Here is a 21,761-nt window from a genome sequence, read left to right as displayed (position 1 = left end):
TTTATAAAAAATTTACAGTGGTTATTCTAACTAGATTAATTAAGATATAGATAACTCCTAAATTTATAAAAAACATATATATAGATCTTTTGGATTTGTCACTTTCAGTGAAGTCTAGATATATTTATGTAACTAATAATTCAAAAATAATTAAATCCATTAAAATGCCTTAAATTAATTAATCACAACGCACTTAAATACCTTCACAGATTCTTTTATAAACTTAAAAAAAAGTTAAGATATTTTTATTTAAAAAAATACTCATCTTACAAATGATCAATTTAAAAAATTTTACATAAAAATGATAAAAATTATTAAAATTTATAAAAAAAAAGCGTTTTTTTATTATAATATTACAGATACCATTAGCTTTATAAGCAATTAATCAAGGTTTAACACTGTAAAAATATCTATAAACTGAAGCAAGTTTTAGTTTTTAAGCTTAATTAAATTATTAGTGCATTGAAGGAAAAAAATTCAAAAACTAATTTTTTATGACCTATTAATACTAAAGCAAATTAAAGACCGTTCTATAAATTATTTTACAATATTTGGTAATACAGAGATATCAAAAGGAGTTTATTTACTTATTTAATAATAATCTCTATATTTTTCATTTAAAATAAATTTGTAAAAAATTATTTATTAAAATAGCGATAAAAAATTAAATTGTTGCCAAGGTAGTGTACTTCTATTTTATTGAAAGCATATTACTATATTACTTGTGTTAATTAATATTTTTACATTATAAAAGATATTTATTTTTTAATTACACTGAGCATTATTTATTATAAATGAAATGTTTTGAAAATATTTATTTTTTAAAAAATTAATGTAAGAATCTTAGAATATTTTATAATTACTATTTAATATTAAAAATAAATGCATTTTACTAAATGTATTTGTAGATACTTCTAGAAAGACTCATGGGCTTCTATGAAAAGACTGCATAGTAGTTTATATCAAAATTTAATTAATATACCTCAAGATTAATTACTGATAACTAAATCTTCATTTAAACAATTAAATAATACTAAAAATAAGTAGAATTATGAAATTTGATATTAAATCTTTAAACAAATATTTCAGTGTTTACTTAAAAGTTGGTACATAACTTATCTTATTTAAACATTATTTCGCTTCTTGATTGATTTATAAACTCATTTGATAATTATTGTTTGCTCATCAACTAAATTAATTCTTAAAACTGATCTATATATTCTTAATAATCCAATAGGTTTAGTTACGCTTTGTCTCGTTCCTCCAGCAGTTATGGTATGGAAGGAAAAAGTTATGCATGTAATTTAATTCACATAATTAGTTTTCTCAATTATTATCTAAGCTATTACATTTAATATATTCATTAAAAATAGAAAATGGGATAGTCAATTAAAACAGACATTGAAAGAGTTAACTCAAAAGGTAAATCAATTTATGAAATTCCTAAAAAGTACTCGCCTGATGACAAAACAGTTCTTGTTTAAACGAAAACAAAAATACTAAATGGCTTAAACAATAAATTTAAATAAGATTATGATGATGAAGATGATGATGTAGATTTTTTTTAAGAAGATGATAACTTAGATGAAATAGAGTGATAAAGATATTTTTAGATATATATACATACATACATAGATACATAAAAAATAAATTGAATTTAGCATTACGAAGTAATAGAGTTTCAAAACAAAGATTAACATCACACAAACCTATATTAAATATAATCTATATAACTATTATTTTTAAGTAGTTTATTTATATAGTATATTATCTTTATTTTAATATTATAAATAATATTTTATAATAATACTTTTATGCAAAATAAATAAATAAATGACTAAAATTCATCTTTAAAAATTACTTTAGCTATTTAGTAATTAAATATATTTCTAATGCATTTTATATAATAAATTAATCTAAGCATATTTTGATTTTAATTTTCTTACCATCTAAATTTAAAAATACTGTATAACCTATTAAATTGGGCATTAGATATTTTGGGCATATGGATATAATGGGCATTTTTAATTTATAAAAATTAAAAATTAGGTCAAATCATTGATTACTATAAAAACAAACAAAATATGTTAAATGTAAATAAATGTTAGTGAATAAATTAATTAAACTGATTATTTTATTTTTATATTAATAAATGTAATTGAATAATAAGGAAACTTTATGAACTGATTGATTTTAATAATCCCTTATTAAAAAAAATAATTATTATCTTTATTAATGCAAATAATAAATCCTATTATAAAATTACTATGCAATATTAATTAAATATAAGATAATTATTTATTTTGCTTTGTTTTTTTTAACAAAATTATTTTTTCTCATTCGCTAGGAAGTTCTATTTTACCAACATAGTCATAACTAGTAAATTCTCTTATAATAGCATGAACTGAGGTAGGAGGAACTGGGCCTATTTCTGTGATAACCTATTTTTAAATTCATTCTTTGTTTAGTTTAAAAAATAGTGAATTATTACCATATTAACATATTCGCAAGGAGTTAAATCGTATCTTAAATTTATATTAAGGTATTGATGAGCCTATTGTTATTCAGTACCTTCTTAGTTCTTTTAAAGACATAATTCATTTTAAGAAAGAGAATCAAGTTAGCTCTTTTCTGAAAATTTATAACTTTCACAAAAAACATGGAAAGGAGTTCTAAAATCTCTAGAAACACAAGCGAGCTTTTAGTTATTGAATAATATAAATACTTAAATACATTAAAAATAAAAATTTTTACGAGAGCAGTACCAACTCTAGAAATAAGGGCTCCATTAGTAAGCATAGATTAAGCTCCAACAAATATTTTTGATGCTTTTTTAATGAAATAAGGAATGTTTGAAAGAAGTGTATAAATAGTTTCAATGCCAGCTTCGCTTAACTTTTACAATAAAAGTTTTCCTTCATGGAATGGAGGATTATCTACAACAATAACAGTAAACTATTTTCCCTTTTTAAAAGCTGTCAAGAGTAAATTTTCAACTACTTGAGATCTTGCATAAACAAGGATGACATCACCATTTTTTATTAATTCTAATCCCTTATTAATTTTATAAACAAAAATTCTTTATTTAAATAAAGAGACATATATCAACAAATCAAGTTACTGTTTAAATCATTAATTCTTGGGCATTTAATATCTTTTATTTGATGAAAACATCGATTTATTGATTAATCCATTTCTTTTAAGGCTCAATTGATATTGTTGATTTAACAAGGTAGCTAACAATATTTTTAACGTATTTGAATGCTGTTTTCAAACCTTCAGGATGAGCTCTGAATGTTTCTAAAAAGCTATATAAACTATCTATACAGTTAGTTAATTCTTTATAAAAGACATCTCCTTCTTTTACTTTAAAATCAGTTATAATTTTTTTAAGAGCATCTAAAAAGGAAAGACATCTTCTGTTAGATCCAACTATTTGCCCAGAGTTAACTTTTAAAGCAACTTCTAAAAGAGCTGGATGGAGTAAAGAATTCTATTAAAAATGAAAATAGTAAATGATATCTTAATTGATAAATGATAATAATAAAATTAATATTTATCATCAATATTTTTAAGTTTCAAGTTGTAAAGTATTACTGCATATGGATGATTTTAGTACTTTTCTCTAATTTATTTAAAGCTAATTTGATCATAGGTACTCAAATGAGAAATCAGATTATTTGTTTTGCTTAATGATTGCTAAATTCTTTAATTTCTACTTTGGTTAGCTTGTTAGTTTTGCTTTTATTTATTATTTGCATCTTCTTTTTGAGATTTTTGAGGAGCTGCTGCTTCCTATTTTGAAGCTTATTAATTTGTTTTGGGTGTATCTTTTGAAGTAGAGACTTCTGCATTTTTTTAGGCTTCTTTTTAATTTGCAGTAGTATCATTTGAATTTTATTAATTAGCCTCCTATTCCTTTTTAAGCATTTATTACCTCTTCCATTCTTCAGCAGCTTATTTCTTTTTCAATTCATTTTCTTTTTTCTTTTACTTTGCTAATTGAGCCTTTTGCTCAGGAGTTAATTCTTCTGTGTTTTAGCTATCCATTTTTGATTTAGAAAATTTTAAATTAAATTTAATGATTGTTTGAGTAATAGTAATGATATATCTTTTTAACCTTTTTAGAGTTTTTATTTTAAGATTATTAATTTTGTTAATATTTGATTTGTTTAATTACTTTTTCATTTTTCATTAATAAAAACACAAAATCAAAGATATTTCTTTCTATTAGTAAAGAGAAAATCTAATAAAGATTCACTTTCATAAAACATATTGTAAAAGTATATGACTTGTTTAACATATTATACTCAGATAAGAGAAAATATACCAATTTATCTATTTAAAAATGGTCAATAAATCAAGTTTGTAGTTTTACTTTTACTTCAATAATTAAATTTTTATTTTGTTACAATAAATTTAATTAATTAAAATTACAAATTTCCTTAAAATCATTTTTCACTTAAAGCATTTATATAATTAGTAAAATGTAGTTTATTGAACTGATATTTTTGATGAACTGCTTTAATCTAATTATTAAATCATCGTCATTCAATCAAAAATTTATTAATTTTTTATAAGTTTAGAGATAAATTTTGATATATTTTAGGCAAGAATTTCTAATAAATAATGGAAACTTATATCTTAAAACTCTAATTATAAAAACATGAATAACTAACTAAAATATTAATTTCATTTTAATGATTTCATATACAAATATGAACACATTACCAAAAAGATTGAGGCTCCAAAAAATAATACTTTTTCAAAATTTCTCACTTTCTTTTCATGGTCTGTTGTTGATTACTAAAATTACATTTATTCTTCATACTCTTTCAACTTTTATGGATCAGTAAACAGGCTAGGATCTATATTTAACTATTTATAATAAGGCTTGAAGAGACGAACAAACTCTTCATCATTTTTTATATTCCAAATTATGCTCTTTTTAGCTAGCCTTCTTTTTTCTGATTCGCTTGTTTGAACAACTCCAGCACTTGGATCATTATCATTCATAAAACTAATCATCGCAATCAACATTTTTTCTATATTCCATGTTAATTACCAAGATTCTGGATGATAATTAGTAAAACTTGTGCAAATGTTTGTCCCTTCTTTAAACCTTCCGTTGGGAGTTAATATTTTAATAGAAGGAGGTTTCATAGGATATTCAGGAGGTAAACTCAATATGCCATGATAAATTCCTCCCTCAAAAGGACAATCAACTAACCCATAAATACAAAAATGCCATTAAAACATATTTTTAGGATCTGGAATTGCTAAAACATTTTCTACAGGATTCTTTTGAAGCCTTTAATATTCTTTATTTATTCTGTTTACAGTATCTGAAAACTTCATTTTTACCTTTTTTAGATATTTGAAAATTCTAAATTGATTTTTAATTTAAATATAATAGATTGCGATTATTTTCTAAACTTCTAAATTTCTAAAAGCAAGATGTTTCTATTTTATATAATAAACTAAACAACAATAAAATGTTTAAAATATATAAAGCTTAATTCAGCCAACATTCTATAAATATATTAAATTTTAATTTTAAAATTTTTTTCGAACATTATATACATGTCATGCCTGATTACTTCTCTTTAAGGTAATTATTTATTTTTAATCTTTTTAAGGCTATGAAGCCACAAGTAAGAAAAACTACCTTAATTGATTATTTGTTCTAGTTCTTATAAATTGAGTTTATCATCAAATTTTTAGATTAAATAATTTATTGAGTAAATTTTTTAGATAAATTTTTTATAATCTTTATTAATATGTTCTAAAATTATTTTATATTTATTTATTTATGATTTTTTCTAAAAAATCTCAAAGTAAGTAATTCTTTTTCACATTTAATTATTTTGCTTTGGTTTTTTATTATTTTTTTGGATATTTAAATTTTTTATCATATCAATTATATTAACATTTTAAATCAGTTATTTTGATACTTGAAAAAAATAATGCTCAATTTGCAAGAATTTTTCCTTTTGAATACTTCATGTTTCTTTCGTCATATCTATGTTTTATTTATTTATTTTATTTTTTTAGCCCAATTAATATATTTTATTCAATAAAAAATAATAAAATTTATACAATTAGATTGATTTAAAGATATCAAGCTTAGGAGGTTCAAACTTTGTGATTTCGTTATCAAATTTTTTTTAAATTTAGTTAATTTTTGATTGGTATCTTTCTTTTGTAATTCCAAATTTAAGTTAATGATTGTCAATATCGCTTAAAAACTTCTAGAATTTAACTCCAAAAAGGTGTTTGTCTAATGCATTCTAATTCTCCACTTATTTTCTCTATTGATCTCTGCTATAACTTCGATCGTAAGTAATATGCTTTTAAGATGGAGAAGATGGTGGATTTTAAATAGAATAACTGTCTAATTTCAAATACTATTATTCTTTTTAACCTTAAATTTAATCAACTATATTGATCTTTAAGCTATTTTTACTATCTTGGTTTTTATGATGAGAGCTGTTTTAGCCTTGATGCTTACTTATTGAAGGGATACTTAAAATTTATTTTTTGAATGGATGTATACTGCTACGACTTGTTAATGTTTACAAGGTGCTAGTTTAATTTGTATTTTTTTATAATAGTTAGGCTGAGCTACTATTTTTCAATTTACTAAATTATTAAAATGTATTTCTTCTAGAAGTTTAAACATAAGAATTACTTTAAGATGGAGAAGTCTAAAATTAAAATTAGTGTTAGTTTTTAAACTAAGAAATTTAATTAGAAAGGGTTCTAGTAGATGAAGGGAAGAAGTATTAATTCTAAAGCTCATTTATATTGCTTTCTCTTCCCTGTTTATTATTAGTTTATAAATTAACGGATTTTCTTCTGCTTACTGAAGGATTAGTTTAACTATTAAAAAGCAAAGATTAAGAAGAAGGATTGATTTAGGTAACGAATTAGCTTTTATTTTATTGGCTAACAGTTTCGTTGAAATTTTTATTTGTGATATTTGTGATAAAAGTAAAATTTTTTTAGATTATCTTTTATGGAGTCGTTTCTTTTGAGTTATTAAATGAACTTAATCTGTCTAATTTAGCTGAAGAAACGTTATGATTTATGCTCTGACTAAGTCTTTTATCATTCTAAATTTATTTCCATTTTTTAGAATAAATATCATCTTCTTCAAACTCTTCATCAATATCTTCTATTGTTCTTGATAAATTAACTTAATCCAAGTCATCTTCTTATTGAGAATACTCCGAACCAAGTTATGGGGATTTCTATAACTACTATTAGGCATTTTAAGAATCTTTAGAATAATAGCTATTATTTCTACTTATTTGCTATTATTAACCTTTATACGATGCAATTTCTTTGTTTAGGAACATGCTCCTTTTGGATTTTAACTCATTTTGGTAATGTTAATCTTAACTATTTTAACTATTTTAAGTATTTTAGGTATTTTTAAATATCTTAGCCACTTAAGATTCGACCTGTTTGCTAAATAAATTACTCTTAGATAATGATTATATATGTTTAGTAGATTTTTATGCCTCCTTAATTTACTTCATTACTTTATTGTAATCATCTTCTCTCATTTTCTTCAATTTAACATTTGCATTAGCCCATTTTTTCTTAAAAACAATTTCAGTAGCTTTTTATAAGTTCTTTCTTATTTGAATTGCCTTTTCTTAAAAATTGTTAAAGTAGTTTTGGTCTGAAAATTTTTAATTATCTTTTTCAAAACCATCTATTGTTAGCAACTTTGTTTTGATGCTTTGCTATGCGAGCCTTAGCTTTTCTTCTTCAGTAATATCTTCTTCTTAATTTTTTAGTCTTATCTTTTTATTTGATCCTACTATTTAATCATCTAAAATTTATATTTCATCCTAGTTACTCAATTAAGCATTTTAATTTATTGAAGATTTTCTTGAATCAATTTAAGAGGCATTAAATTTTTAGAAAAGAGTCTTCTTCTTAAACAATTATTTGTTCAAATCATCATAAAATTGATAAGTATCAATATCAGGATCATTTTTCTTTTAAAAGTAAAACAACGAATAAATAAATTTTCAATTAAATTAGTAAATAAATAAATAATATTTCTATTCTGAAATAATTTATAATTTTTTTTTCAAGACTAAACGAATTTTAATATAAGAGATTTAAAATTATAAAAAATTTTTACTAAAAAATATCTAATTTAGTATAAAAAATAAATAAAAAAAAGTTTTAAACTTTAAATAGATTTAATTAAAAAACTGCTAATTTATTTGTTTATTTTTATTTTTTGGCTGATTAAAGATTTCGTTTTTAATAATTTAAAAATATAAACTAAAATTATATTTTAAAAAATATTTACATTTATCAAGTCTTAATAAAAATTGTCTTATAGTCTATAGTGATCAATTAACTATTCAGATAAAATACCTTTAGTGACATCGTGACTTTTTTTCCAATCCATAACATAATCAAATGTTTCTTTTAATAGCTAAGTCTTTTGCTCAAATTATTTCATTCCTCTATTTAAAATTTTATTTTCTTCCTCTTATTCCTATTCTTACTTTTATATTTTCTCTTTTACTTATTCAAGCATGACTTCAACTTCCTCTTAATTTCTTTTCTCTGCAATTCTTTATTTTAATTCTTAAATTGTATTATAAATCTTCGTATTGTTTACAGTATTAAGATCATGTAAAAATGGTTTTATATCAATAAAAGTTTCAAGTTTTTTAAAAACTCCTACAATATCATTGAATTTTGCTTCTTTTGATTTTGAAATTAGCTTTAATCTCTTATTAAGCTCTTTTTAAATTATATCTTATCGATTTGGAAGCTTCTGCTTATTTTTTTAACTTTCTTCTTACTCTTTACTTTAAATAAACTCTTCCAAGTCATTGTTTTAGATCCTTTTCTTTTCTGTTTACTTTTTTTAGAGATACTTCTTAAAGTCTATTAAATACTACTGGGCATCTAAGTTTTGTTTTTTTTAGCCACTTTTATTATGTCTTTGCATAATATCTTTGATGCTTTAGATATTTTTGTTTGAGTTTTGTTCACTTTTTGTTAAAACTTCATCAACTTTATCTTGATCAAAAAAACTATCTTTCTATTTTTTTTAACTACCTTGAAGATAAATATGATCTTTTTATAAATTATCACTTTCTGAGTTCATAATAAAAAATTATTTTAAAATTTATTCTCAGCTATTTTAAAAATGATAAAATGTAAATAAAAAATAGCTTGTTTTGTTTCTGTATCAAAAAATTTTTGGTTATTTTCTTTTAATATGCTTCTAATTAATTTGCTAGTTAAAGACTTTACATAAAAATTTTAATTAATAAACCACTCAACTTTAATTTCTACTTACTTTATTAATATATCTGTAAAAATTATCAAATTAAATTTAAATAAGTATGTGCATTTTTTTCACTTTATTTATTCAAATATCAAATTTGTGTCACCTTTGTTTCAGGTAAAAAGAATGTTAATAAAACATGTTTAAATATTTGATAGTTTTACTGACCTAAATAAACTTCATCAAAATAATACATTAACCAACCATAAATAAATTGTTATCAGTACTTAATTACTTATTAAAAATTTGTCATAATTTAAATAAATACAATATATTTATCTAATTTAACAAAAAACTCAACTTGTTGTAATCAATCTTTGGCTTTTTTTTATTTTTCAGTAATTAAATTTTAGAAATAAAATTAATTAGTTTTGCTCATTATTTAAAATAAGTTATTCTTGAAATTAATAAATAAATCAATTCAAATTTTATTAATTATCAGAAGATATTAATTAAAAAATAAAATTAAAAAATATTTTAAAATTAATACTTTATTAATGCAAATTTATAAAAATAAATAAATTTCATAAATAAAGTTGAAATGAGTTGCATCTAAAACAAAAACTTTCAAAAATAGAATTATTATATTAATTGATTATATAGAAAAAACTTAAAATAAATAATCGTTTTTATTGAATTGTATACCAAAAAAATTATTTGAAGAATTAAAAAAGATACTTTGAATATCAGATAAGGTCTACTTAAGATACATCAAATTAAATCAAAAAGGAATTCCTTATGCCTAATTAATTTTTTGATCAATAATTTTAATTAAAATAAAGTAATTAAAAAGAAGATTATTTCAACAACAAAAAAAAAATCTTGAAAATATGATAAGCAAAAATTAAATTGATAACATACCTTTACAATCAATTGATCAGTGTGATAGAATTCTTACCTAGAGATGCAGGTATATTCATTTTTTGTTTTGTTTTTTGTGCTTAACTTCAAAAAATAAAATTTTTTGTTATATCTATTTCATTCTAATTTTATTTTAAGCTCAACTGAACCTCATTTAATTAGAGAAAGCCCATCAGATTTATTAATAGGAGTAAGTCCCGATACTAAAAATAACCCTTAAAGCTACTATACACCTTAAACTGAAAAGAAATATCTCTCTACTAATGATAAAGAGAATTTGGTTTAGCAATCTCCTAACAATGAAATAATAATCACTCATGGATTTCAGACCTTAGCCTTTCCAATACAAGACGGTACTAATTTGTATTAATTAAGCAAAGGATGCTAAAATAATTTTGTAGACTCTAAAAATTAATAGAAATATAACAAGTTTATTTTAATTATTGATTGCTTTACCTGTTTAGTATCTCTAATAATTATGTTTATAAGCTATGTAGAAGTAAGATTAATTAATTAATTAAATAAAAGCATTTAAAATTGAAAATTAAAATCTATTTATTAAATATAAATTAGTATAGAATATATTCTTCTCTTTAATACTAAAACGAAGTTTTAACTAAAGGTCAATTCTAACATAATTACACAACTATTTAGCTAAGATATGCTATTATCATTCTTTCTGCTATATTGAGTAATTTTTTTGTCAATTAAAATTATAACTTTTCTTATTAATAAAAAGCTTTATTGATAATTGCAAAATTTTGCTTGATGAAAAAAATTAATGATTAAGCTCTTATAATGAATTAGACGATAGAAAATTATACTAGATATGAGAAAAAGGCAACATTCATATTATTATTTGAAATATTATTTAACATGATGATCCTTCCAAATGGATTTGATGTCCTTATTGAAGGTAGATCTTTAGGAGGAACTTACACCTACAGCCTAGATACTATATTTACAATTATAAATATTTTGAAATCATACCACGTCTTTAATCTAGCTTTTCAATACGCTTCATCTTTTGAATTTTTTAATTTTCACATTTCATTTCTTTTCAAAGCAGCTTTCCATAAAAGACCTTTCCTCTATACTACTATACTTTTTGTGTTTACATGCTTAATTTCTACATTTTTATTACAGATAGTAGAGATGTAAATAATTACTCTTTGATTCAAATTAAAATCTTTATCTATAAAATAATTTATTTTTTTAATTTAAATAGAACTTACAAAAAGGATGGATCAACAACTTAATATGATTATACAAATTTATATAATTCATTTTGGGTTATGATAAATACTCTTCTAACAGTTGGCTTTGGTGATGGTTACCCTTATACTCATTTAGGAAGAGGAATAGGCATATTTTTAGCTATTTTAGGATCAGCCTTTATTGGTATATTAGTAGTTGTGTTTAATAAAGTTAGCATTCCATCAGAATCAGAAAGATTAATTTAACAAGATATTCATATTGAAAAATTTAAATCTGTAGCTGCTCTCTTTATAATTTGTTATCACAAGTACTTAAAAAAATAATCATTTGAAAATTATGTTTTGTTACAGCTATCGAAAGAAAAATACTAAAAAATAAGAAAGTAAATCAATCATATTAAAATTATTTCATAAAATGAAAATTAACTTATTGTAAAATATAAAAGCGATCCTTTCCTTCAATCCTATTTTGATAGCATAAAAGCTAGAAGTACTTAGCAGAATATTCTATTTAAATATTAGTAAGTTAAGGATATGATTAAAGACCTTCAAAACTAAGTATATTCATACTATCTAATCTGATTTTTTATACAATTATTTTCTTCAATAAAATAAAAAGCACTCAGGAGTTTCATTGTAAAAAAAATTTAATAAAATCATCGAAATTCAGTCAATAATCTTGAGCTAATTTTAGTTATATAAACCTTGCTAATAAAATGAAAGTCTAAACGAGATAATTTCTTATAAATAAAAAATTGACCAATGAACTTACATATATTTATATATGCATACTTACATATATAAATCGATTTTCCAATTAAGAATTATAGTGAAATAAAATTTAATGAAAACTAATTTTTAAACTTGTATGAACATTATTAAATTATTTTTTTAATTTTGATAATATTTTAATTCCAAATATTTAAAAAAAAAATTATTTTTATTTATTTATTTAATTAATATTGTTGTATAAATTATATTAGAAACAAACACTATTTTGTATTTTTACATCATTAAAAAATTTCAAAAATTTGTTTATCTCTAATTAATAACAACTACATTTAATAGATATATAACTAACTAATTATTTTACTCATAAATGAAAATTATAACTAGTTTAAAATCTAAAATATTATTTAATTTATAAAAAATTCATCTATAAATTGTTCATCTAAAAACTCAGAAGAATTTATTGAAATATTATCAAACCTTATCAACATTATATAAAAATAAATACCCAAATTAATTATACATTTTTGCTTTTTTTTAATAGATAATTCATATTTTTTCTAAATTCACATCCACTGTTTACTTTCAAAATATCTTCTCATAAAATGAAAGGCAATTAAATGGGCAGCTCCGCAGATCAAACCTTGTATCATGGGTTTAATAAGAACATTTTCTATCATTTCATCAGTATTCTCGTTTTTATTCTTATCATTTTAGCTTTACATTTCTTTTATTATATATCCCTATCTTTCTTTATTTAAATAAAATCGCCAATAATATCTTTACTCAAATATATTTTTAATAGATTCCTTTTGCTATTCTATTTATTGAATAAAAATTCAATACACTAAAAAAAAATCAATTAATTAATCAATCAATTTATTAAGTAATTAATAAAAAGTAAATTAAAAAAAAACCTATTTTAAATTTTACTTATATTTACTCCATTTTCTAAATTTTTTGTTTATTTTTTAATGAGATTTATAAATAGTCTAAGGCTCTATCTATTTTATGTTTTGGAAATAAAATTTGAAAAAGTAGAATTAAATATTTATTGAGTAAGCTTGCTAAAAAGAATGAAAATCTTTAGTGAAAATTTTGATTAACAAAATGGTTCTTTTAAGTTATGAGAATATCATAAATAAACAGAAAAATATATTACTTTTTATTTACAAAATTATTTCTATCATAACTAAATATTAATTTCCAACTAAAAAACTATTGATTGATTTATATATTTATTATTGATTTTCAATAATTAAATAAATAATTAACTCTTCCTACATAAAATTTCATAGCAAGTTGGTTAGTGAGTCTGAATAAGTACTGATAGATAAATAATATAGACCATTATTAATATGGATAAGCACTCAAATTTTTAAGAAAGCCAAGAGCTAAGAAAACCTTTAAATATCAATGCTGTAACTGTAGAGCAGTATAAGAACTGTTTTATTGTAAAATATTATTCATTAATTATTAATAACAGCAACTTTTTTATCTATCATGAATTTACAAATTCATGCAAGAATTTAAAATAAAAAACATTTACAAAAAAAAATAAAGATAAAAGCAGATCCATTAATAACAGGCATTGATTCTAGCTTATAAATTGATATAGATACAGGAAGAATTTAAGAAATAAGTAACAGAATTTAATGTTTCTACTCAAGTTTTATCATTTTTTAAATGTGAAATTAAAAAATTATAATCAATATTTAGAATACAAATAAAAATTGAGGTTTATTTATTTTAATATGCATAGAAAAAGATTAAAAATTGCCATAAATGGGAGAAGCGCCAAAAGAAAAGAAGGGTTGTGCTTTTTTAGGACTTTTACATATTAAATTCCATCCATTTTTAGTTTTTGCTGGAGAAGTTAAACCAATTTGCACAATTGAAAACAATTAGGTTTATGAAATTCACTCTATTTTCTTCAAAGCATTTCATGTAAATTGATTTTATCTTTTATTGAATTACTTATTATTATTTAGCTAGAAAATATTTTTTTAATTGTTTTTAAAAAAAGAGATTAGATTACAATGAAACAAGCACAGGTAGAAAAGTGCTTAATTTACAAAATCATTTAAAAAAGGTAATTAATAAAAATTGATTCAATAAGTCTAAAGTAAAAACCGAAAAATAAATTAATCAATAAAAAATAATGGTTTTTTTCTTTAAAATGCTTAATAAAACTTACATTTTTGTTACTAAAAATATTGTTTTTATAAAATAGCTTTTCTCTAGTGGTTTCTATTTTTCTTATTAGTTTGATTTAACTCTTTCTAAGTAGAAAAAATCCAAAGGAAATTCTAAAGAATCTTCTTTTGCTTGGAATACTCATTTAATGAAGGATTTATTTTAATAAAATATTAGCTAATCATGGTAGCTTTCATTAATTTATGTAATTTTTCATTATTTTGATTGTTAATTAATTTTATTTTTAATTCGATTTAAAATATAAATCAATTTAAACATCGTCAAATTATATTAATTTTTAGGGCTATGTTGGATATTTTTATACAGTAGTTAACAAAAAGAGATTAGATTATTATCTGATAAGTAGAAAATCTCGCCATCAAGCAGGAACAAGTGTAAATGTTAGAGGATTAGATGATGAAGGAAATGCTGCTAATTTTGTTGAAACAGAAGTAATTATATACTATAATAAATTCTGCTGCTCTTCAGTATATGTTAGAGGCAGTGTTCCTGTTTTTTGGTCCTAGGAGAGCTCAGTAAGACTGAGCTAATATGATGATATAACTCACAATGCATTCATAAAACATTTTGATTTGCTAAGAGAATAGTATGGTAAAGTTATGTGTTTAAATTTGATGAGTAAAAGTAAAACAAATGAACAAATTCTTACTGAAGCTTTTGAGAACCATTTTGAAAAGGCGAATTTTAAGAATCAAAAGTATTAATATTTTGATTATAATGGCACTATTAAAAATAATAAAAATGATTTATTTAATGATCTACTAAACAAAAATGTATTTAAATGGCTTTTTTATCAGAATAATTATTTATATTATTTTTTTAATAAAAGCTTAATGCTGTGATTTAAAACTTTTAGTTTTATGCAGAAGATGGAAAAAATTGGGAAATAATTCAAGACCAAATAGGTGTTTTTCGTATAAATTGCTTTGATTGTTTGAATAGGTCAAACTAGGCCATGTTAAAAATTTCTTTAAAAATACTTTAACAACAAATGAAATGCTTAAATATTTCAATTCCTAATTTTAATACTAAATCTGACTCTGATGTGCTTACTAATTTCGATACATAGGTTTTAAATATGAGCAATAATAAGCAGAAAGTGAATTAATTTATATATAATTTATAAGAATTGTGGGATTAGAATGCTAATTCGCTTAGTAGAGCGTATATTGGAACAGATGCCAATACATCAAATCAAAAATAAGGATTTTTTGCTTTAGTTGAACAAGGTGTAAAAGGCATCAATAAGCTCTATCAATAAAATTTTGAAGACTCTGCTAAATAAGGAAGTATAGATCTTATTTTAGGATAAACAATCTTCTAAGATTTATTTAATGAGAAAATCTTGAAGGTTCTAAAGAAAAGAGAATAGGATTTTACTACATTAAGCAATTTAAATGTATTCTGTATGACATGGAATATGAATGGTAATGAACCAGATGCTGAAATGAATTTTGCATAAAACATATTTAATTTTGAGAAGTAACCAAACCCTGATATTGTTGTTATTGGTCTTCAAGTAAATATTTTTTTTTAGTAATATTTATATTCTTATCAAATATATTAATTAATTCTTAAGGAAATGGTCAAGCTAAATGTGCAAAATGTAATGATGACAAATAATGAAAGAATTATTTAAACTTGGCTAGATTATCTGAATAAGTAACTAAATAGCATAAGCAGCGAAGATAAATATAAAATGTTAAAGTGGAAAGATCTTGTAGGTATTTTTATGGTGTTATTCGTTAAGGAACCTTTAGTCAAACGTATCAAAAGACTAGAATCTGAAGAGGTAAAAACAGGTTTAGGAGGAAAACTAGGTAACAAAGGTTGTGTTATCATAAAATTTACTGTTGATGATTCCAACATTTGTCTTATTAATTCTCATCTTGAAAGTGGTTTAAAAAACAGTATGGATCGTATTAAAAATATTTAAGAAATTCATTAGAAGCTACTGTCATCAGATTAAAAAAGAAAAGACGGAAAAAATGATTTTGACTATAGAATATTTATGGGTGACATGAATTTTCGTGTTTAACTTCCAAATTCCGAAACTCGTATTCAGCTTGATAGGTATGAAAATTCTAAAAAGCATTCTAAATAAGATGCACAAACAATTTTAAGAGAGCTATTGAAGCAAGATTAATTAAATATTTTGAGAGATAAATCTGAAAAGCACGATTACTTATCTAAATATCAAGAACACTAAATAAATTTCCCTCCCACATATAAATTTGATGTTGGGACAAGGAGGTACGACACTTCTAAAAAAAATAGAACTCCTTCTTGGTGTGATAGAATTTTAATTTGGCATAATGAAAACCTTTTAATCAAGCAATATTTCTACAATAGCAAAGAATTACTACACTCAGATCATAGGTAATTAATTAATTAATTCTTCTATTTTAATTTGTCAAAATATTCAAGGTTACTTAAGTATTTTACTCTTCTTTTATATTCATTAAAAATATGTTAAATTTACCTAAAATATATTTATATTAATCTAAAGACCAGTAGTTACTTATTATAATCTAGAGATCAAAAAAATTGACTAAGAAAAGAGGGCATAAATCATAAAAACTGTTTATGTAAGCATATAAATACTTAATATTTTAGAAGTTAAATTTAAATTAAAATAAACAGAACTAGTCAGAAGATGATATTGAAGAAATAGAAAAAATAATGGATGTATATAATTTAACAACAGGTGTTAATACATAAACTCTAGGATCTAAAAAGTTGATACCCGTAGAAGAATATAATACTATGGCTAAAGCAAATGGAAATTAAGAAGATAATGATAAAATGTTTTAGTTTTACCAAACTTCAGCTAACTTTTAGCACAATTTTAACTAACAATAACAACAATAATTCGGTTAATTTAGTGTTAGTTAAAACTAAAATGCAAAAGAAATATAAAATAATGCTTAAAACACAAACTAGTTTTAATATTCTGATCTTCATGTAAATAAGATTATTAAAATTCATTTAATTTAAAAGTTTTTTTTAAGAATAATAAAGGTATTTAAACAATAAAGAATGATCTTATTTTCTTTGAACCAGATCAAAGCTCATAAATAATTAATAGCTAGAATATACAAAATATTGAATTTAGTGCAGATTTTAACAACGAAAAATATGTTAATAATTAATATTAATAATAGTAGTAATAATAATAATATAATAATTAGTAATATAATAATCAGCAATATTAAAAGCCATAAACTTAGATAAAAAACCTTTTAGATTGAAAGATGAATATTTTAATTTGCTATAATTATAAAATATGTAGTACTTAATATTGAATTTTATATTTTTGAAAATTCAATAAAATTTTAAAAATCTGATGAGAGAGAATAAAAAAAAACAAACACTCATTATTGATTGATTAATCTCATTAAAATATTTTTCTCAAATTAAATAAAAAAATAACAAAAAATATAAAAAAAGTATTTTAGAAATTTTTATGTAAATAAAATTTGATTTTAATATTAAGAGACAGACTTAACTTATTACGAATTCCTTTTTCAATTTAAAGATTTAATACAATTTTTTTATTAAATTATTTTTTTAATATTGAATTTAAGAATAATTTATATGATTAATTCTCTTTTCCAAAATTAATTTATACAATTAAGAAACAAACAATCGAATTTATTTATGTAGTATATGCTGTAATTTGGATTTTTTATATACTAAAAAAATTTAAATTTAAAATGTAAAAAATAAATCCTAAGTATTTCCTTGTACATTTGATAAATCTATTTTTATAATTTTAATTATTTTTTTCATTTTCATTAAAAATCATTTTCTTTTTCTATGCATGAACAAATTTTTAGATCACAGTTTCTACAGTAATAGTAGTAAATATACGAATATAATTATTTACAATCTTCATGGCCTGTATAATTACTTAGAAAGTATTCTAAAGTAGATTAACAATTTTTACACTTATATTTGGCTTGGTGTTCTATTTTACTAAAATTCAAAGGTTTTTTACATGATCTACAATTCATATTTCCTATATTTTTATCAAACGGGCAAACAATAAAACCATCACTATTTTTTTCATTAATATCATCTAAATCTATAAGCCATTTGTTTGGATTGCATTTTAATGGGCAAATGTCTTTTGTTTGCTTCCACTGTAATACGCATAGTTTGCAGAATTGATTTTTACATCCTAAGCATCTTCTAGATTCAATTACATCTTGAAAGCATATAGGACATATATTTGGATTATTTTCATTTAAATTTTGCTAACTCATAATATTTGTTATTTTAAATATTTAAATTGTGTAAATAAGATAATTTCAATTTATTCTAATTACTATTATTATTAAATTATTAATAAATAACTTTGAGCTTTAATTAACAACAATTTAACTAAAACTTATAAAAACAAATTTGCAAAATACCTAAACATATTTATTAATTTTTATGAATTTACTTCCTTTTTTATCAATTTATTTGAAATAAACTATTTAAATAATATTTTAAAAATTAAAAATATTTAAACAAATTTATAAATTTTCCTAAATTAATTAATTAATTAATTATAAAGATATACATTTAATAGAACAATAAATTAAAATACACTAAATTTTTTAAATAGTACTATATTATTTTTTTTAATATAAAAAATAAGTAAAAATTTCTTTTGCTAAATAATTATCAGGTTTGTGGTCATTATCTCATAATGCAATCACACATTTTAATATCACATTTTAGACAGTAAAAGTAAAATAACTTTATGTAATCACAATTTTCATGATTTAAAGATGTAGATTCAAAGAATTTGAGCCTACTTTAACAACATTTACAATAATACTTATTTAAAATAGGTAATTTATTAAATATCAATCCCTTCTTGCAAGTTTTACAATTAACCGAACCAACTTTTTAATCGTATGCACAAACAAAGTAGCCTTAGCTATTTCTTTCATTAATATCTTTTAAATCTACTTCCCATTTTTAGGAGCATCTAAGAGGGCACATATTCTATTTTTACATCCACTATAATACGCATAGCTTACAAAATTAGTTTTTACAACCATTACATATTTTAGGTTCTTTACAAATATCCAGGCAAATCAAACATATTATATTTTCACTCATTTTTAATTAAATGCTTTTTATTTTGAAAATTAAATTATAAATTTTTGAATAAGCTCTTAAGTTATTGTGTTTTCAAAAAGATCAAATACTTGATATAGAAGTATAAATTTTTCTATTTTTAACTATCTTATCAGGTAAAAGTAAACAAAAATACTAACTCTATAATCAGTTCAATAAAAATGAATTTTTGCTAGAGTTAAAGATGTTATAAAAAATGTAAAATGCTTACCCAATTACTTTCATTTAACTTATATCCATTAAAATAAAATACTATGCAATACCTCTTTAATAGGTTAAAATATATTTTAAAGCTTTTTATCTACTTCAAGATAATATTCCTTAGTAATTTATTGTCTATTTCAAATTATTTTCCTTTTTTCTATATTTTTTTATTAAATTGAATCTAATATATTTTAATTTAATATTTTTAATTCAAGAAAAGTCTATTAAAATAAATATAAATATATTTCAATAAAGCTTTATTGAACTTAAAGAAGCAAGTATAAAATAATTCATTTTTTCAACTTTTTACAAATTTATACTTACCTCAAATCATTAAAATTATAATTCTAATGTATAAATTTATTAATTAAAAACTACCAAAATAAAAATTTATTATTTAAAAAATGCAAAGGAAAAAATTATTATTTTAATAAAGTGGTTTAAGAAAATTATAATAGATATATAGATTTTTTAATAAAAAATATAAAAAATATTGAAAATGAAAGCAAGCAGCTGATTTTCTACCAATTTTCAGATAATTAATTAATATATCCTTTCTAATTATTACAGAAAAAATTAGAAGAAAAAAGAAATTAAAAATATATAGATATCAATATTTATTATTGAAAGCAGAGGATATCTTATTTAAAAAGTTAAATTAACATTTTCAATTAAGGTTTATTATTAAAATGATTTCATAAATGAGAAATATTGGAGGAGTATTGAATAAAGCTTGCAAATCAGCTCTTACCTAAACTCTTCTTAGATAAAATTTAAGCACTATTTAGGCATTCAGAGCTAACTAATATATTAATACTAGAATTAATCAAATGACCTAAAATAATATTTACTCATTTGCAAGTTTCAAGGAGAAAATGGAAAAAAAATAAAAGGAAAAAGCTGAAGATGAATTCAAAAAAGAAATAGAATTCCTTGCTAACAAGCCTTCATTTACTTTAGTTGATTTTAAGTAGCGTGTTATCGATTAATTAAGTAAACTTAAAAAAGGTTTAAAGGCTAAGCTATTAAGTGGTTAATAAGAAAACGAAGCAGCACTTACTAAATAAAAGACCCTTCTTAATGCTTTTACTGATGATGAATTGATAGACCCTACCAAAATTGGATCAACTACAAAGAAATAAATTGCAATGATTGCTTAATGCGAAGTAGAAGATGTTAATAAATTAATTCATGCTTTTAAAAATCTCTAATAAGCTCACGCTTTCTTAAGAAGAACTAAAGAAAAGGGCTAGCCTCTCCCTGAAACCTCTGAAGAGCTTTAATGGAGATTTAGATAAGAAAAAAATGTTTCTTATGAATACAAGAAAACCATCTAATCTAAATAATATGGTAGATCAAAGGTATAATACAGAAAAATGCAAAAGTGGTCTCGTAGACTTCAACTTTGATTAATTTAAGGAATTTTAAATGAGAAAAATATTCCTTTGTATACACTTTTAAATATTAATATCACATAGAATTAGATTTTTAAAATCAAAGTTCTTCAATTTAAAATAGTTTTTATTTAATTCATTGTACTCTTTACAAATTTATTTTATTTTACATGTTTTCCTGTTTTTTACATTTTTAAGATATACAATTTTATTTTATTTTGATATTTATGTATGAATGAATGAATGAATAAATAAACATGTTGATATAATTTAACTCTTATTGATTATAAAATAAAAGTTTATTTTTGCATTTATAATTGGGGTTGGGGTTGGGGTTGGGGTTGGGGTTGGGGTTGGGGTTGGGGTTGGGGTTGGGGTTGGGGTTGGGGTTGGGGTTGGGGTTGGGGTTGGGGTTGGGGTTGGGGTTGGGGTTGGGGTTGGGGTTGGGGTTGGGGTTGGGGTTGGGGTTGGGGTTGGGGTTGGGGTTGGGGTTGGGGTTGGGGTTGGGGTTGGGGTTGGGGTTGGGGTTGGGGTTGGGGTTGGGGTTGGGGTTGGGGTTGGGGTTGGGGTTGGGGTTGGGGTTGGGGTTGGGGTTGGGGTTGGGGTTGGGGTTGGGGTTGGGGTTGGGGTTGGGGTTGGGGTTGGGGTTGGGGTTGGGGTTGGGGTTGGGGT

The 21,761-nt window shown here is 22.3% G+C and overlaps 9 protein-coding genes across 9 annotated transcripts; 4 read left to right on the top strand and 5 right to left on the bottom strand. All coding sequences in view use genetic code 6, as the record gives it.

Annotated features, from left to right (window-relative positions):
• Nucleotides 1–773: 773 nt before the first annotated feature.
• TTHERM_000931952 (transmembrane protein, putative) lies at nt 774–2,187 on the top strand (the record flags this gene model as incomplete). Its single annotated transcript, XM_012799137.1, has 3 exons — nt 774–1,106; nt 1,238–1,299; nt 1,374–2,187. Exon 3 carries the CDS (start codon nt 1,435–1,437, stop codon nt 2,185–2,187), a length of 753 nt encoding a protein of 250 aa, XP_012654591.1. The 5' UTR covers nt 774–1,106; nt 1,238–1,299; nt 1,374–1,434.
• A 149-nt stretch (nt 2,188–2,336) lies between these two features.
• TTHERM_00931950 (translation initiation factor 2B subunit, eIF-2B alpha/beta/delta family protein) lies at nt 2,337–4,050 on the bottom strand (the record flags this gene model as incomplete). Its single annotated transcript, XM_001021850.1, has 5 exons — nt 2,337–2,441; nt 2,492–2,698; nt 2,755–3,054; nt 3,122–3,493; nt 3,598–4,050. The coding sequence occupies 5 exons, from the start codon at nt 4,048–4,050 to the stop codon at nt 2,337–2,339; spliced, it is 1,437 nt and encodes a 478-aa protein (XP_001021850.1).
• A 642-nt stretch (nt 4,051–4,692) lies between these two features.
• TTHERM_00931940 (ubiquitin-conjugating enzyme) lies at nt 4,693–5,358 on the bottom strand (the record flags this gene model as incomplete). Its single annotated transcript, XM_001021849.1, has 1 exon — nt 4,693–5,358. The coding sequence occupies one exon, from the start codon at nt 5,356–5,358 to the stop codon at nt 4,693–4,695; it is 666 nt and encodes a 221-aa protein (XP_001021849.1).
• A 644-nt stretch (nt 5,359–6,002) lies between these two features.
• On the bottom strand, nt 6,003–9,148 carry TTHERM_00931930 (hypothetical protein; the record flags this gene model as incomplete). The annotated part of the gene is made up of 2 exons (XM_001021848.2): nt 6,003–8,012; nt 8,336–9,148. 2 exons carry the CDS (start codon nt 9,146–9,148, stop codon nt 6,003–6,005), a joined length of 2,823 nt encoding a protein of 940 aa, XP_001021848.2.
• Nucleotides 9,149–10,161: 1,013 nt separating this feature from the next.
• Nucleotides 10,162–12,175, top strand: TTHERM_00931920 (cation channel family transporter; the record flags this gene model as incomplete). The annotated part of the gene is made up of 7 exons (XM_001021847.3): nt 10,162–10,241; nt 10,331–10,691; nt 10,766–10,883; nt 10,932–11,349; nt 11,421–11,792; nt 11,856–11,967; nt 12,029–12,175. 7 exons carry the CDS (start codon nt 10,162–10,164, stop codon nt 12,173–12,175), a joined length of 1,608 nt encoding a protein of 535 aa, XP_001021847.3.
• Nucleotides 12,176–12,704: 529 nt separating this feature from the next.
• Nucleotides 12,705–12,863, bottom strand: TTHERM_00931910 (transmembrane protein, putative; the record flags this gene model as incomplete). The annotated part of the gene is made up of 1 exon (XM_001021846.3): nt 12,705–12,863. One exon carries the CDS (start codon nt 12,861–12,863, stop codon nt 12,705–12,707), a length of 159 nt encoding a protein of 52 aa, XP_001021846.1.
• Nucleotides 12,864–13,496: 633 nt separating this feature from the next.
• Nucleotides 13,497–17,606, top strand: TTHERM_00931900 (endonuclease/exonuclease/phosphatase family protein; the record flags this gene model as incomplete). The annotated part of the gene is made up of 11 exons (XM_001021845.2): nt 13,497–13,592; nt 13,702–13,780; nt 13,901–14,085; nt 14,165–14,230; nt 14,372–14,539; nt 14,637–15,128; nt 15,185–15,874; nt 15,935–16,734; nt 16,865–16,943; nt 16,999–17,319; nt 17,367–17,606. 11 exons carry the CDS (start codon nt 13,497–13,499, stop codon nt 17,604–17,606), a joined length of 3,216 nt encoding a protein of 1,071 aa, XP_001021845.2.
• Nucleotides 17,607–18,149: 543 nt separating this feature from the next.
• On the bottom strand, nt 18,150–18,623 carry TTHERM_000931899 (hypothetical protein; the record flags this gene model as incomplete). Its single annotated transcript, XM_012799136.1, has 1 exon — nt 18,150–18,623. The coding sequence occupies one exon, from the start codon at nt 18,621–18,623 to the stop codon at nt 18,150–18,152; it is 474 nt and encodes a 157-aa protein (XP_012654590.1).
• Nucleotides 18,624–20,202: 1,579 nt separating this feature from the next.
• On the top strand, nt 20,203–21,299 carry TTHERM_000931898 (signal peptide-binding domain protein; the record flags this gene model as incomplete). The annotated part of the gene is made up of 1 exon (XM_012799135.1): nt 20,203–21,299. A coding segment is annotated over one exon (900 nt), but the record flags the coding sequence as incomplete, so codon positions are not given.
• Nucleotides 21,300–21,761: the final 462 nt, after the last annotated feature.

This window comes from Tetrahymena thermophila (genome assembly GCF_000189635.1).
Source record: "Tetrahymena thermophila SB210 genomic scaffold scf_8254503, whole genome shotgun sequence".
Classification (NCBI taxonomy): Eukaryota; Ciliophora; class Oligohymenophorea; order Hymenostomatida; family Tetrahymenidae; genus Tetrahymena; species Tetrahymena thermophila.
Note: the sequence above shows the minus strand (reverse complement) of the source record. Positions and strands in the feature narration are given on the sequence as shown.